The sequence below is a fragment of a genome, unplaced genomic scaffold (genome assembly GCF_019419815.1).
Source record: "Pyrus x bretschneideri cultivar Hongxiangsu unplaced genomic scaffold, Pyrus_bretschneideri_v1 Contig72, whole genome shotgun sequence".
In the NCBI taxonomy this organism is placed as follows: Eukaryota; Viridiplantae; Streptophyta; class Magnoliopsida; order Rosales; family Rosaceae; genus Pyrus; species Pyrus x bretschneideri.
In genome coordinates this window covers 1,720,641-1,736,258 of record NW_025999812.1, presented here as the reverse complement: position 1 = coordinate 1,736,258, position 15,618 = coordinate 1,720,641, and the positions used below count along the sequence as shown (strand labels likewise).

Below are 15,618 nucleotides of genomic sequence, written 5' to 3'. Positions count from 1 at the left end.
TCAAGAGACAAATATGGAAAACCAAATGAGAAAAAAAGATAAGTCAACTTTAACACAATTGGAGAAATGGTCTCTTAACTTTAACCAAATTATAGCAATCCGACATGACTCATTTTGACGGAATTCTGACGGAGTTGTGAAAAGGATCATAACTGCATGTTTTGATGAGTTAAGGGAGCAATGTTCATGAAATTTTAGTTGAAGAACCATTGCTCCAATTAGGTTGAAGTTGAAAGACAATTTCTTCAATTTTCTCTTGTCCTAAGGATGCGAGTAAATTGTGTAACTCACCATAAAGAGCGGGTAATTAAGTACTACTACCACTTGCTCTGGCTGGCTGTGGAATGACAGGAGAGCGTCCATCTCGACAATCTCCCGCACTACAAACTAAGGTGAGGTAGCAATGTATATTAAGCTCTAACAATAATATGATTTAAATTCGTTTTTTATGAGAATCGAACTTAAAAACTCTTATTTATAAATAAAAAATAATATTATTTGACCGTAGTATTAAGAGTATAAATAAGAAATAATGTCAAGGCTAGATCTTTGGCTTCTTGTAACACTCACTATCTCTCCTCCAAATCCGGAAAATAGAAATAAAAAAAAAAATAAAATAAAATAAAAATCAGGAACAAGAAACAAAGAGAAAACAGGATCCACCTCTCTCCTCTCTCCTCTTTCCTCTCTCCTCCGTCCTCCTCCTAACCTCATCAATCATCAATCATCGATCATAAATCAATCCCCCACCCTCTCAATCAGCTTACAACAACTACATCCAAATCCAAATCCAAATCCCTCAACTTCTCTCTCTCCTCTACCATACAGTAGGCACGAGCAAAGTAGCAAAAGTGAGCTGCTGTGAGTCTGTCTCTTTGAGATCCAAGGAGGAGGCGATCCGATCAATCATCCGAGGCCTCACCCACTCGCTGACTGCGTGACTGATTTCCCATTGAATTGTATTGAATTGAATAATGAGGGAAGATGATGAGTCGAATTGGTTCTCAAGGTGGGAAGAAGAGCTGCCTTCTCCTGAGGAACTCATGCCCTTATCCCAAACCCTTATCACTCCTGATCTTGCCCTCGCCTTTGACATCTCCCACCAACACCCTCCTCCTCCCCATTCCCAATCGCAACCCCAACCTCAACCCCCCCACACACCCCCTCCCCCTCCTCCTCCTCCCAATTCCCTCCCTCCCGCTACCCCCACCCACCCCAACTCCTCCGCCGACTTCGCCGACTCCGCTGACTTGGGCTCCGGTGCCGCCGGCGATGAGCCCGCCCGTACCCTCAAGCGGCCCCGCCTCGTCTGGACCCCCCAGCTCCACAAGCGCTTCGTTGACGCCGTCGCCCACCTCGGCATCAAGAACGCGGTCCCCAAGACCATAATGCAGCTCATGAGTGTCGACGGCCTCACCCGCGAGAATGTTGCCAGCCATCTGCAGAAGTATCGTCTTTATCTCAAGCGGATGCAGGGCTTGTCTGGAGGTTCTGCAGGTGGTGCCGGCGGGGGTGCCGCTGGCTTGGCCGCCTCTGCCGACCCCGCCACCGATCATTTGTTCGCCAGCTCCCCAGTTCCGGCTCATTTCCTGCACCCGCACCCTGGGGGCCGGCCCAATTCCGAGCATTTCTTGCCGTTTGTGCCGGTGGCTCTGCAGCAGCACCACCATCACCAGCAGCAGCAGCAGCAGATTGCAGCGGCAGTGGCAGCCCATCCGCAGTACCACAGGCAGGTAGGGCATTTTGGGTCGCCACCAAACGGGCAACTTGAGCACCCATTCTTGGCGAGGCAGTCGTCACAGCCGGTTCATAGGATGGGGGCACCGCTGCACAATTCAGTGCCAGGCTATGTAGAGGACTTGGAATCAGCAAATGCAACTGGTGGCAGGAAAGTTCTTACTCTATTTCCAACTGGGGATGATTGAATTTTGGGTAAATGTCATCACTTTGTTCCTTTTTTTTTTTTTTTTGTCTTCTCATTCCATCTTTCTACCGCTAAGTTCATTTTAATTTCTGGGTCATGTGAAAATTGGTGTCTGGTTGTATTTGTTAGAGCTTTGATACACTAGATTCCCTTGTTGTGTTAGCGGGTCGTTTGGGCTTCAGATGAGATCTGGGAATCCTTTTTGCAGATCCAAAATTTCAGGTTATTATTCATTCGTTGCCACGGGGGTTTGTTTCGGTATCCTTACGAGTTCAGTAGTGTTAGGTTTTCTCTGGAGTGCTACTTGTGTAAGTATGTTGCTGGTTGCAGTCTCTAATCTATATCTGGGGGGATAATGATTGTGATATCATTCGAGCGACATTAATTCAAGCTCTTCTTTGGTAAAAATCGTAGTGGTATGATGGTGGTCGATCAATCCAGCTTTCTTAGACGTTCATTTCTACCTTGTTATATAAGGTATCAACCTGGGTTTTCTTTCAACTCAGAGTTTTCTTGCTGGCAAGGCTTTCTTATTGGTATGGCTGGTAGCCTGGTAGGAGTGGGAGAAGCAACAGTTGACTAATTTTGAGCTTTGCAAACGAGGATAAATAATGCTAGCAAGTGCTCCTTAGGTTCTCTAGATATCTAAAGATGCAGTTGGTAACTGTGTTTGAACACATTTGGCACCGCTTTTCTTGGCTTTTGGGAGTTATGCCTTGTATCTCTGAGTTTAGTATCATATAGAGGTAAGTTTTACTTATTGTGTATGTTTGTGGACAACTTAAACCCCCTGATGCTAGGGGTCTGTTGAAACAATTCTGATTTTATTAGAAGGTTATCTTAATTCTGGCACTACATCTTTCCGTATCTGTTGTAATCGGGGTGGTGGATGGAAGGTGTTTTATGAGTGCAAGCTTCTTTCATGAGATAAGGAAGAAATTACAGCTGCTGAATGGAGGTAAATTCACATCTGAAACTCTCCTTTACACCCCATAACTCTAACTTAGACAGGTACATCAATGCGATGATATTTCGGAGTTCCATCTTCCCTTCCTCGTATGATTTATTAGATTGTTAAAACCAAATGTGACGGTGAACCTCTGAGAAGCTTGAATTATTAACTGGTGCTTCTTTACTACCCTTGGTATGCTGCAACTTCCATGAATGCATGTATTCCTTCAGAAAAACTTCCGTGGCTTGGCTTGTTGATCCGCTGCTCGTTTATGTGTGGATTCTTTTTCACACAGTTTGATGTTATATATATTTCAGAGTGCTTAATTAAAGAAAGAAAGAAAGGTCTTGGCCATTGAGTGAAACCGCCTTGAAACCATCATGTTTATAGTTTAGGTACCTATGGAAAAGTCAACCAAAATAATTCTATAAATACTAAATATAATTCACAATAATTACATGATTGTTGCACAATCGTAACACCAGTTTTTCGACTAGTGTTGGAGCCTAAAAATATCACCTACAAGCCCAATCACGACCCAAAGCTCAATCGTTGTGGAAGTGTCACAAGCCAAGCTTTTATCTATGCATAAAGTATGAAATGAAGAGTATGCAAATTTATAAACATGCCTGCCAATAAACAATAGCTTATTGAACGCCAAGACCGTGCAAATCACAAATATTTATCGCAAGTCACACCATGCGTACGCCATGCTTAAATGAGCTGAAGTCACTTAACAGAGCTTGCTGAGTGGTTTGTGATGTGGATGGTTATGGAAGTTCACTAGATCTACGTGGAATCAGAATTGTGGAAGACTTTTGGGCTGCCTGGGCCTAATTTAATTGTGTATACATAAAAAAAGATAAAAATAATAATAAACTCACACAACAAAACATAATTGAAGATGAAAAAGTTGTACATGTTGTTTAGGGGCTTCAAATTTTTCGGTGACCGGAAAAGAATTTCGGGCACAATGATGATGGTTGACGACAATTTATGGCACTACCACCTTGGTAGAATGTCGGTCATGTGCAATTTGGACAAAAATAGAAATGTCCTTTGTGCTTTATCCAAATAGAATGGGAAGGGAGTGGTAGTTGAATGAGGATCCAATCCGGATCCTCTTTGTGAGGTTCTTAGGGATTCTTAAATCGTGTTTGTTTACTGTACATCGTGTGGTCAGAAATCATTTTAAATATTTTTATTTAAAATTAAACATGAATAGTACTTGACGAAAACTGGCCGTATAATATACGATAAATGGACACGATGTGGAAATCCTCGGGATCCTCACAAAGAAGATCCGGAGAGAATCCTCATTCGTGGTAGTTTTCCTTAAAGTTATATTTTCCTTTAAAACCTATATTAAAATTGATATTTAATCTAAATTTCCTTCTATTTCATTTGTCTTTTCATGTTTCTCACTTTAAGTTGTAAGCCTAAAAATACATGTATTTTTAAGGCAGAAAAGAGATATAAGTTGTTTGAATTATAATATTGAAGCTTGAGTTGTAAGCTCATTACAAGTTCCTTGCTCTTGTTTAAGAGTTGTTACTTTATTTATAGTTGTCTACGCTGTAGGCTAGTACTAGAGACATGATTTGTGGTTTTGAGGTCTCCCCTCACACTTGAAGATAGTGGATCATATCTATCTCTCATATCTATTCATTCCGATTCATATTAGTTCTAGAATTTTATTTCCCACCACGTTGCTCCCTGAATTAGTTGGTATCAGAGCGTGAAATGCATGCATTTTTTGAGATATAATATATGTATTTATAACACAAAAAAGAGATGTAGAAGTTGTTTGAATTGTAATATTGAAATTTGAGTTGTAAACTTATTTTAAGTGTCTTACTTTTGTTTAATTTATATTAATTCCAACATTTTATTTCCCGCCACGTTGCTCCCTGCCAAGGTTCTAAAAGACGCTAGGCGCTAGTCAGGCAGCGAGCTGGGGTCTAGTGCCTAGGTGGCTAGGTGGGGTCTAGGCGGGCGCGTAAGCGGACTAGGCGGATTTAACTAAATCCATTATATTTCATGTAAATAAGTGTCTATTTATACTTAAAATATATATAATTTCATCATAAACTACAAAATACAATGACACATATATTATGAAGTATTGGAACATAATGAAAACATGGGGAACATGTGATAGCCTGTTCCGGAATTTTCGAATCGTAAGGGTGAAAAGACGATTTTTGCCCCTAGTTTGATTTTTGGTGGTGTGGTTGTTTTTGGTTTGTTGTTGGCAAGTTGTGGACCACACACACTCTCCCATATTTCCCTCACCCTTTTTCCCTGCCCTGCACCTGTCCCGAGCCCTTTTTCTCCCCATTTCCTATTTCATTTGTACAGACACACCAAGAAACCCTCCAAACCTTCACAAATCGAGGAAACAAAGTACATATCCATGCTCGTGAGTTCTGTGGGAGTCAAACCATACCCATTTCAGGTAAAGATACCTTTGTTTTCACGTCGAACTCGGGATACCCCGATTTTGTCACTGTTCATGCACACATTAATTCTTGTGTTTTTGGGAATTTCAAGCTTGTAGGAAGCTTGGTAAGGTCCTTAGGAGGCTTGGGGTGGTTCGTTTGAAGGTTTTGGAAGTCGGGATCGTGAGTTTCAAGGTTGGCCGGAGTTGGTGGAGTTTTCCCGGTGAGATTCCGTGGATTTTAGTGCTTGAAAGTGGTATGGATTTGTTCCTCTTGTTGCAAGCTTCATTTTGGTACCAATTTTGTGAAATTTGGTTGAAAAACGAATAAGATTTGAAGATTTGAAATTTCCCGATTTTCCAGCGCCGGCAACGGCACCGGAGAAGACGACGGAATATTCCGTCAGTTTGGACGGAATATTCCTAACGGCGTTGACGGAATCCGTTAAAGTTGATGGAATATTCCTGACGGCGTTAACTGACGTCGTCAGCGTGCCAGACACGTGCCTGCGCGTGGCCGGCGAGTGTGGCCGTGCCTTGGCCGGCGCGTGCGATGGTGGAAATTTTTCTAAAAAATATGGGGATGTTCCTGAGGTTGAGTAGATCACGTTGGTGTATTCATACACCCCATTTGAGCATTGTATGAGAAGTTATTTCATAAGGTTGGTTATGTGCTTTAAAATTAATGTTTTTGTAGTTGTTTCGCATATAGGTGAGACCTATCCCGAGGACGAGTTCGGTCACTCGAGGCAAGGCGGTTACGACCCTTCTACATACCAGTGAGTGGGCTTTTGATTTTCCGTATATACCTATATACTCATGTTTTTCCCAGAAATTAATTTGAAACGTTTATTCGTTATATGCCATGTTTATTGTTTGCCATTTCTTTACGCATTTTTAGTCATATATATATACGTGTATTGGTGCCGTGGACGCACAGGTAAGTGCCGGGTAAGTATGATTTATGTTTTTGTTACGTTCAGTAGTAATTAGTGATCTATCGAGAGCTCATAACTTGCACGCCCGGTGTTAGTGCTCCCGCCCAAAGTTGGGCACAGTCCTTCACGTGATGTTCACCTCCAGCACCACACGCTCATCTTGGATCCAAGTTAGGTGCACGGTCCTGTCGTACAGACCACTTTAGGTGGTTTCGACTCGTAGGTGACCTGCGATTAGTCGCCCAGCCTTCACGTGATCGTAACACTTGAGCGTATATATATATTACACCCAGTCCTGTCGTACAGACCACTTTAGGTGGTTCTGACTCGTGTACAGGTACAGTTAGTGAGATGGAGATTTAAGCTCTAGATTCAGCCGTACAGGTCACGTTAGGTGACTCCGGCTGATAGCTTTCGTAACATTGATTGTGACATTACCTGAGCACTTGCATATATTTGAGGCATTTGGCATGGCATATTTTTCCGTGCATGATATATATATATATATATGTATATATGTATATTCTATTTTGTGGGAGGCATACACGTTTTACGGCAAGGGGTTAGAACTTATTTATGAAATGGTTTTTGAAAAGCTTTGTTTTTGCCCACTCACGCTTTTGTTTTGCGCCCCTATAGGTTCTAGTTGGCTAGCACGTTTGGTGGCTCCCCTGAGGATTTCCCCGGCATATCTGACAGATTATTACCAGTGTACGACAACCTTCGGGTGTGCTTTTGTAGTGTTGTTTCTCCTGGACTGCATTAGGTCTTCGTGCTCTGAACTTTATTTTTACACTCAGGCTTGCACATGTTTGTTGTTATTTTGTGTAAAGCTGGTTTTTATTTATTCGTACATTTATTATTGTTATTTATTTAGCTTCCGCACTGTGCACTTGGTTACGTCACTTCCACGTGACGGCCAGCATGCCCTGATCTTGGTCGGGGTGTGTCAGAACAAGCATATAATGTGTGCTCATTTAAGTATTCAACAAGTCTCTTACAATTTATTGAAAAAAATACATGCAAAATGAAAGTTATCTATTTTCTGCCTAAGTGAGTCGCAACCTAGGCGGGTCTGGGCGGGCTAGGTTGGTGCCTAAGTGGTCTAGGTGGGCACCTCAGCAGGTCTAGGCACCATTTCTTAATTTTCAGATGCCTAGACATTAATCAGGACAATCGCTAGCCGTCTAGCGCCTAGGCGGAGCTAGGTAGGGATTTTTAAAACAGTGCTCCCTGCATTAAATTTGTAATACAAACTCATATTCATAAGTTTTTACTTTGTGTTGTGTCACATCCCCGCCCGGGCCCACACCATATCTCGGGCTCAACTCTATCGTAGTATGATATTGTCCGCTTTGGGCCCTGACCATGCCCTTATGATTTTGTTTCTGGGAACTCACGAGCAACTTCCCAGGGGGTCACCCATCCTGAAATTGCTCTCGCGCGAACTCGCTTAACTTCGAAATTCCTATGGAACCCGAAGCTGATGAGCTCCCAAAAGCCTCGTGTTAGGTGGAGATGAGAATATACATATAAGGCTTACAAGATCCACACCCCTGGGCGATGTGGGATCTCACAATCCACCCCCTTTTAGGGGCCCGACGTCCTCGTTGGCACACTCAGCCAGGGATTTGCTCTGATACCAAATTGTCACATCCCAGTCTCGGCTCCGCCATAACACGATATTGTTCTCTTTGGGCCCCGGCCACGCCCTCACGGTTTTTTTTTTTTGGAAACTCTCACGAGACTTCCCAGTGTGTCACCCATCCTGGGAATGTTCTCGCCCAAACTCGCTTAACTTTAGAGTTCTGATGAAATCCGAAACCAGTGAGCTCCCAAAAGGTCTCATGCTATATGAAGGTGGGCATGTACATATAAGGCATAGAGGATCCTCTCCCCTGGACGATGTGGGATCTAACATTTGATGTCTAAATTAACTGATTGGATGAACTATGTAATGTTGGGGTTGGAGAAAAGTGAAACATATTGAGTGTGGACAAGAAATTAGGATCTGGTCGCGAATGTTGTTCGGCCATGGTTTATTCCTTTTTATGAAGAAAGTAAGAAACAATAAAACTAAAAGAAAGAATTGAGGACCACTTAGTACTACGGTGTAGTGATATTTCTCTTTACTTGTATATGAGAGGTTTTAAATTCGATTCTCGTCAAAGATAAATTTGAACCATATTATTGCTAGCTCATTGTGAGGCTTAATCCATTCCTCCACTTCTCTGGTATAGATAATATCTTTTGTTTAAACCAATAGAAAAAAAAATTGAGACATTGGGTTCCAACGTCAAAGAAAGACAGAAGAGACGTTTATGTTTATGTTTGACCGTCTTCAAGAATTGCGTTCTATTGTTTATGTTTTATATATTCTATTATTTAAATTTGGTTGAAACAATAATACGTCTACAAAATAATAAATTTTTATTAAATGAATGTTTAGGATTACAATCTTTTGAGTAAATTATTTACAAAATTGATCTTTTAATTTGATCTCCAAAGGTGTATGAAAACAACGAAGTGTGAGGTTTGATTTTGGCGGTGAAGGAGTTGGCACTTTGGTACGTCTTTTGTGGCTCTTCTCGAGAGCGATGAACAATGCAGAAAATTCGAGTCTTCAGGGTTTGTATTGTATCTAAAAAGTCTCTCCTTAGTTTGTACTGTAGCTGAAAGGTCACTCATTTGCCTTGGAGCCTTGCATTTGCAGTGTGGGAAAGTTGTTGATTTATCTCCTTGACCCTGCTTTTTGTAAGTAATGTTTTAGTCTTTGTAATATCTAGCGTCTTTTTAAGTTTGGGTTTTGCAACGACTGCCTTGTTGCTTTCGTAAAATGCTGACAGTTTGATAATAGTCGTTGTATCTCTCATCTGTTAACATGTGTTGGCTCCTGTTGCTGTCGTAATGTCGAGTGCATTTTTTTTGTGAAATTTAGTTTTTTAATTGCTTTTAGCTGAGTTATTTCTTTTTGGAGTCCTTTGTGTTTTGGGAGTTGGCAGTGTATACTGTGGTTGTCAATTTTGTAACAGTGATGTTGGAAATTATTTAACATTTGCTGAATTAGGAATGGAACAAATCACTCCTTACTTTCATATTTGTTTTCGAATTTGTATTACGGTGATTCATGAGTTTATAAAATTTGTATTCGCTTTGGGCAGGTTAAATGGAAGGCGTAGAGGTGACCTCTATTGCGCAATTGCATCTGTACACTAAAAGCGGACAAAATAAAGATGCATGTGTGTAGGGTATGGAAATCTAGCATTCTCGGAACTGTTCAGAAATACGCGACACTACACTATATCTTGGTTGATGAAACGGTGAGTGGTCATTGTTTTATCATTTTAATTAGGGATTATAACAGTAATAGTTGTGTCAAGTGTTTTATAAATCTTGGTTCACATAGTCTAGCTATTTTTTCAGTCAGTGTATTTGCCTGTTGTGGCAATTGAATCTGCCTATATCAAAATATAATATTTCTTATCGTCTGTTTGTTGATTACCATTTTAACTCTCTTTTTCTCTTTTTCCCTTCTTTTTTTTTTTTTTTTTTTTTTTCAGGCGTGGTCGATTGTGAAGAACAATGCAGTTGAAGCCTCTACGTTGGACATTGATTATGAAGTTGTGGCTTCAAAGATTGAGGCTGATGGTTGTGACGAGATCATGAATTTTCGCACTATTAGAATCAGAGGGTAGTATAAAGTGTGCCGCACGATAACCAGGTTATATTCATTGCTAAAACAATGTTCGAAAAACTCTCTAGTGTGTTTCCATCCATCCCTCGACACCTAGTTCTTTCTCTATGATTTTAACACGCTCTATCCCCGTCTCAAGAGAGTTGAAATTCTTACAAGTAATGTTAATACGTGTATATCTGTCTCTGCATATATGTGTGTGTGCGCGCGCGCGCGCATATGTGCATGAATTAAAAATATTTATGTTCTTTTTTTGTGAAATGAATGTTGACAAGCTTTTGTGTGTTAATGTTTTAAATTGTGAAATGTGATTGGCCATATAACTGCGGTCCAGCACTTGGAACCAAAATAGATTAATCAAAGAATAGCACACAAGTGTGACCTACACATTGAGAATATCAGGTTGTTCCTTTGTTTTCATCAATGCAGTTCTAAATTGTTCACAGCCTTTCTTTTGTTAGGGTGGCAAAAAATTTCAGCCTTTGTTTCTCATTTGTTTTGTGCATAGAAAAGAAGAGTTGCGTGTTACGTTATGGGCAGATGTTGCATAAACTTTTTGTTCTTTATCGGTGGAGACGTTGTCTTTGCCGATTGTTGTTGTGTTTACAAGTTTAAAAGTCAAGTTACCGAGGTAGCTCATTTAACTGAAACCCATTTTTTCTCTTTGTTTTGTTATCTTTTTACATTACTTGGTATAAAATATTCCACTGTTTTATCATTATGTGATTTTACTGTATTAGGTTCCTGTCCTTTATGGCACGGTATTTGTTTTGTTTCTCATTCGTTAATTGCAAGTGTTTAACTCCGTTCGTTACAATTTGTGTTCCGTTTTTAAACATACATGTTGAAATTATTTGACCAGGCTTTTAAATCTATTCATTACAATTTTTGTCTCACTTTTTAAACATCCATGATGTCGAATAATTTATGTTGTTGCTCCTTATCATATAAATGTGTGATGAAACATTTTGTAGGATGATATGTTTTTGTGCAAAGCATCTGTGAAACGTTTTGACACATGTTATAATTGGTGGTACATATGAGATGTTTTGCAGGATGATATGTTTTTGTGCAAAGCATCTGTAAAACACTCGTTAATATGATTTACGGCCTGCAAATATATTTTTCTGCTCAGAATTAGACAACATTTTTTGCACCTCCATAGACCAGCATTTCCTAATTTTTTGTATGCAAATGCTGGTTTAGCTTTCAGAGCGCATAGGACTATTAAAGCAGAATGCATTACTGTAATATTTTTGGTATCTCCATATGACAGCATCTGCTGAATTTTTGTATCTGGATGTGATCCTTCTGATCCAAAGAAGGATGAAACTGCCGCAGTCCAATGAATAACTGTGATGTTTATCACTGTTCTCCGAATTGCTGCTCTGCATACGGAGTCTTTGATCCTGTTTATAAACCGGCAGCATCACGCGAATACTAATAGCTAGTTTACATCTAAAACAGCATCAAATTGCAAATTTAATTGAAGAACCAAACACGCTGAAAACGCTTAGAATCGGCATGTCCTGAATCTCGAGCTCAACTTGTATGAGAAGCATCACAAGAACCAACTCGAGCTCGTAAAAAAATTGAACAACTCAATGCAAATAAAATGAGAACACATAATTTAGAGTCATCACAAGGAGGAGGGCTCACCAAATGAAAATCATAATGTTGCTCGGCAATTGTCAAATAAAGAGTCATTACATTACAATAGAGTCCTCGGCTAATATAAAAGATCAAAAATAGTAGACACCACCACAAACTACAACGGGAGGGAACAAGCTTGTGTGGCACCAAGTCTTAGTACAATGACCTAACTCTGTTTTAATCCTGGAAGAATAAAGAAGTCTGCTTGCACCTCCGTTGTAAAGTCCCCGCCTAAACGTAGATTAATGGTTTTGTGGATGAAAGCTCAGGGGATGATGACAGAATGGAGCCTGCAAAGAGACCATACGCACATTCAATCGCAGAAAAAGGATATGCACAGCAAACAAACAAACACAGGTAGTATTCCGTTAAATGCCTTATAGCCCAAATTAAGGGCCTGATTAATCACTTTTTTTTGTGCTGGAGATATGAAGAATGCATATGGGAGAAATGCAGGATGACAAAGGGTGACAGGAGAGGGGGAAAGAAATAAAGAATGAATGAACGAAACAAAATCTTGGATGAGAAAACTACTTAAATTTTTTTTTTTTTAGTGTGCGTTTCCTTATACATTTCTTCTACATCTCTCCCACTATGCTTCCTTCACTTCCCTATATCTATATATCCCATGTATTTCTCCAAGGCCAAAAAATGAAAATTAAAAACTACAAAGGGATGAATCACCTTTGCTTCTGGCAACTAACAACAATCAAAACGAAAGTGTAAAAAAGGCTTTCAAAAGGTATGATGAAGCCCCAGCTGCACTATGACATTAGGAAGCTGCCAACAGTGCAATAGACATCGAGAAGGGAAAATGGCTAAAGAATTGGGGTAATGTCTCAATTTTTCTTTAAGAGTAAACCAAGACGCAGCCGTTTTAGCTTAAAGATTAATAGTCAATGATACAACACCCATGAAATGTACACCAGGGACAAAGGCAAGAGGGTGTGCCTTTCTGCACTATATGTGTACAGGCCACGGAAAAAGGTGTAAGCCACTTTACACTTCCACCAAACACACAAATACGGCGTGCATTTCTGTCACAGATTTTCCTGTGGTGCACCCTCAAAATTCCTACCGATTCTTGAAACTTCAAAACACTTCAGTTTTGTGCACTAATTAACAATACATTTGAAAGAGACGTAACACCACTTAAAGGATATCATGTTCTAGTATCAAGTAAACTGAAAGATTGAGAAAAAAAATTGAAATAATTAAAAACCCACGAAAAGAGGAGCTATTTGGAAACATGCAAGTTTAACGTACAACAAAACTTCAAAAACTTAACATTAAAGCTATCTGTAATTTATTCAAACAAACCATTTTCTGTATTAAGTTTGGTTACCTGAATAACAGCTTGCCTAAACTGATCATATGAATGCGCATACATCATTGAAGCACTTGGCCACTGCATGTACGTAGCATCGCTAGATGTCTGATTGAATCCCACAGCACAAAAAGGGCTCATAGATGGGGTCGAATGAGGCCCGTAACCAATTGAAGCTTGATGTCTTGGCCTCTGAGAGAAAACAGCATCGTACTGCAAAAACTGAGGTTGAACCTTTTGCATATTGAAAGGTGCCAAGTTAAATCCTTGATTGGTAGGAAGACTCCTGACGTACCTGTATCAGTAGTGTAATTAAACATTTTCAGTTAATAATTTATTTATTTCCAAAACAAAATCGTATATATTACTTTGCTAAGAATGTAAAATCTATTATGTTTGTATGTCATAAAACAAAGAGTTCCATAATGACAAGATATGAAAACGTGATTGCCGGTGGTGACCAGATCAAAGTTTACAAGCATTTCAAGAAATAGAAAGGTAAAAGAAAGGACAAGTGATATAGCAGTGCAAAGACTGTAGTGTCCTTATTAGGTTGAGAGAAACCATCTGCAAAGTTCTCACATCAACTTTGATATAATAGAAAGACGCCTACCTCTCATAACTTCGATCATAATCCGGGTCAGTACGATCTTTTTCCCTATCTCTAAAAATGGCAACTCGAGATGAAGAACCAAGATCCTTCACATTTAAATTCTTTTCTGTATCAACCAGAGAGTTCCTAAAACCTTCATTCTCATCCCTGCTAAAAGATGCATTTTTCGCATCTGTAAGAGACTGAAAAGGCGTATCATCAGAATCAGAACTGCTAGTGCTGCTAAAGATGCGAGCCCGTGCCCGATCGTACTCCTCCTTCCTCTCTTCCACACTTCTCACAGGACTTCGTTTGATCCCAGCTCCATTAGCTCCGTTCATATTATTTTTATCAGACCTGGGCTTGATGACAATTTTAATCTGCTCATGTCTATTGCTTTCGGACTGCTTAGCCGGTATTTCAGATAACTGAATTGCTGGGTATTTGCTTTCTGCTGTTTTCCTCACCAAAATCCTATTCCCTTGACCATCTGGGCCCCAATCCTGAACCATAGTCTGCAAGCCATAGTGTTGAGAAACACGATGTGCAGCAAGTCGAAGGTAGGATGTAGGGAAATGTTGGAACTCAAACAGCTGCTGATCAGGACTTTTCAGAAACCTCTGGATATCAAGTTCCATTCGCAAAACTGAAAAGAAAAGACATCCGGCTAATTAGAAAAGTAAAGATTAAAAGAGCACGCGTAGTGGGACAATCGACGACTAGGTTAATCATAAAGATTAAATGTTGCTTACTCTGGGATTTGATTTAATTATATCAAGGTTTGACAAGAAAAGAAACAATTAAGAGATAATTGGCCAAATTCATATTTATTCATGAATATGTTTTGGAGGATAAAAAGGAATCGATAACAGATCTGTTCGAAATTACACAAATAAAGAATTCAGCATGAACAGAAAACATTCAACATCATATCATGCTGGTACCAATAAGAAACCCAGATCTAAGATAACAATAAACCCCCGTTTCAAATCCAACAAATTCAACCAAAACCACATACAATTAATTAGAAAAAAGCCCTTAGACCCAAAAACTCCGAAATCGGAAACAGGGAAAAAAAAAAAAAGAAAAAAAACAAAGGAACGCACAAACGTAAAATCAAATCCAACACTAAACTAGGGTTTAGAACAAGAGATTATAAAAAATTAGAGAAAATTAAACAAACCAAAAAAACTCACTGGTGAGACGGTGGCGAGGATTCTGGAGAGCCTCGACCAAGAAAGGGTCAACGATTGGCCCTTCTTTGAGGTTAAGGCCATCGCTGGAAGCTGAAGAAGATGAGGATTCCATGGATAGGATAAGAAGAGAATAGAAGAGAAAAGAAGGTTGTAATGATTAATTGGATTGCTCTTGCTTCTTCTCTCTTGTCCAGTGTTGGGCGGGTCAAAGAGGAAGAAGAGGGACTGCGGGTGTTATTGGTCAGAAGGCATTCGCAAAGGAAAACGAGGAGAAAGGGGAGATGAGAAACCCCTTCGGTTTCTACCTTCTAATCCCACCCCAACCCACAAACTAAACACGGAACATAAGCGGGGAGATATCGCCTTTTATATTTTTTTATATTTTAATTTGTGTTCATACGCGATTTTACATATTACGATAATGTTAAGGAGACTAAATTTTGTAAACAAAATATTATGGTTGTTAATAATTGGATTATTATTTAATGTTGATTAATATGCTTTTTTTTTCTTATTGGAAACAGATCATTTGGTTAGCAAATATGGTTTATAAATTTGATCTACCAATCATAAATCTTTATATTTTTATACACACTATTTTTTTTAATAGTGTTATCTGCCTACCAAATTTTATTACTTAAAGACTTATTAATTTTTGGTTATTGATTTTCTCCATTTCATTTGATTTGACCGTCAAAATTTGAGAAGAGTGTAAGAGAAATAAAAATGTGGGTGTGTGAATAATAATACATTTTTTTTTGTCACAAAATCCTCTCTTTTACCAAAAATAAAAAATAAAAAATCTTAGGAGTTGTATTGTATATGGAGTTTAATGGCTTTGTTTGACTTTCAAATCTAAGTATATTCAGATATAGTTTTATGATATTTGTAATGTTGGCACG

At 39.4% G+C, this 15,618-nt stretch overlaps 2 protein-coding genes and 1 long non-coding RNA gene across 3 annotated transcripts; 2 read left to right on the top strand and 1 right to left on the bottom strand.

Moving 5' to 3' along the window:
- Positions 1-396: 396 nt before the first annotated feature.
- Positions 397-2,779, top strand: LOC103932174 (transcription factor MYBC1-like). The gene is made up of 2 exons (XM_048574503.1): positions 397-1,932; positions 2,431-2,779. The coding sequence occupies exon 1, from the start codon at positions 975-977 to the stop codon at positions 1,923-1,925; it is 951 nt and encodes a 316-aa protein (XP_048430460.1). The 5' UTR covers positions 397-974; the 3' UTR covers positions 1,926-1,932; positions 2,431-2,779.
- A 6,479-nt stretch (positions 2,780-9,258) lies between these two features.
- On the top strand, positions 9,259-10,002 carry LOC125472731. Its single transcript, XR_007254650.1, has 2 exons — positions 9,259-9,574; positions 9,815-10,002. It is a non-coding gene; the product is annotated as an uncharacterized LOC125472731 (long non-coding RNA).
- Positions 10,003-11,611: 1,609 nt separating this feature from the next.
- LOC103932157 (R3H domain-containing protein 2) lies at positions 11,612-15,043 on the bottom strand. The gene is made up of 4 exons (XM_009341703.3): positions 14,717-15,043; positions 13,542-14,166; positions 12,947-13,223; positions 11,612-11,891 (listed from the first exon to the last, which is right to left on the bottom strand). The coding sequence occupies exons 1-4, from the start codon at positions 14,826-14,828 to the stop codon at positions 11,844-11,846; spliced, it is 1,062 nt and encodes a 353-aa protein (XP_009339978.2). The 5' UTR covers positions 14,829-15,043; the 3' UTR covers positions 11,612-11,843.
- Between the last annotated feature and the right edge of the window lie 575 nt (positions 15,044-15,618).

What these genes read in the sequence shown, in the direction of transcription:
- LOC103932174 (XM_048574503.1), top strand. Translation starts at nt 975, where the DNA reads ATGAGGGAAGATGATGAGTCGAATTGGTTCTCAAGGTGGGAAGAAGAG.
- LOC103932157 (XM_009341703.3), bottom strand. Translation starts at nt 14,828, where the DNA reads ATGGAATCCTCATCTTCTTCAGCTTCCAGCGATGGCCTTAACCTCAAA. An exon ending in TATGATCGAAGTTATGAGAG is followed by an intron (nt 13,224 to 13,541) that starts GTAGGCGTCTTT and finishes CTACTGATACAG; the next exon opens with GTACGTCAGGAGTCTTCCTA. An exon ending in TTAGGCAAGCTGTTATTCAG is followed by an intron (nt 11,892 to 12,946) that starts GTAACCAAACTT and finishes GTCTCTTTGCAG; the next exon opens with GCTCCATTCTGTCATCATCC.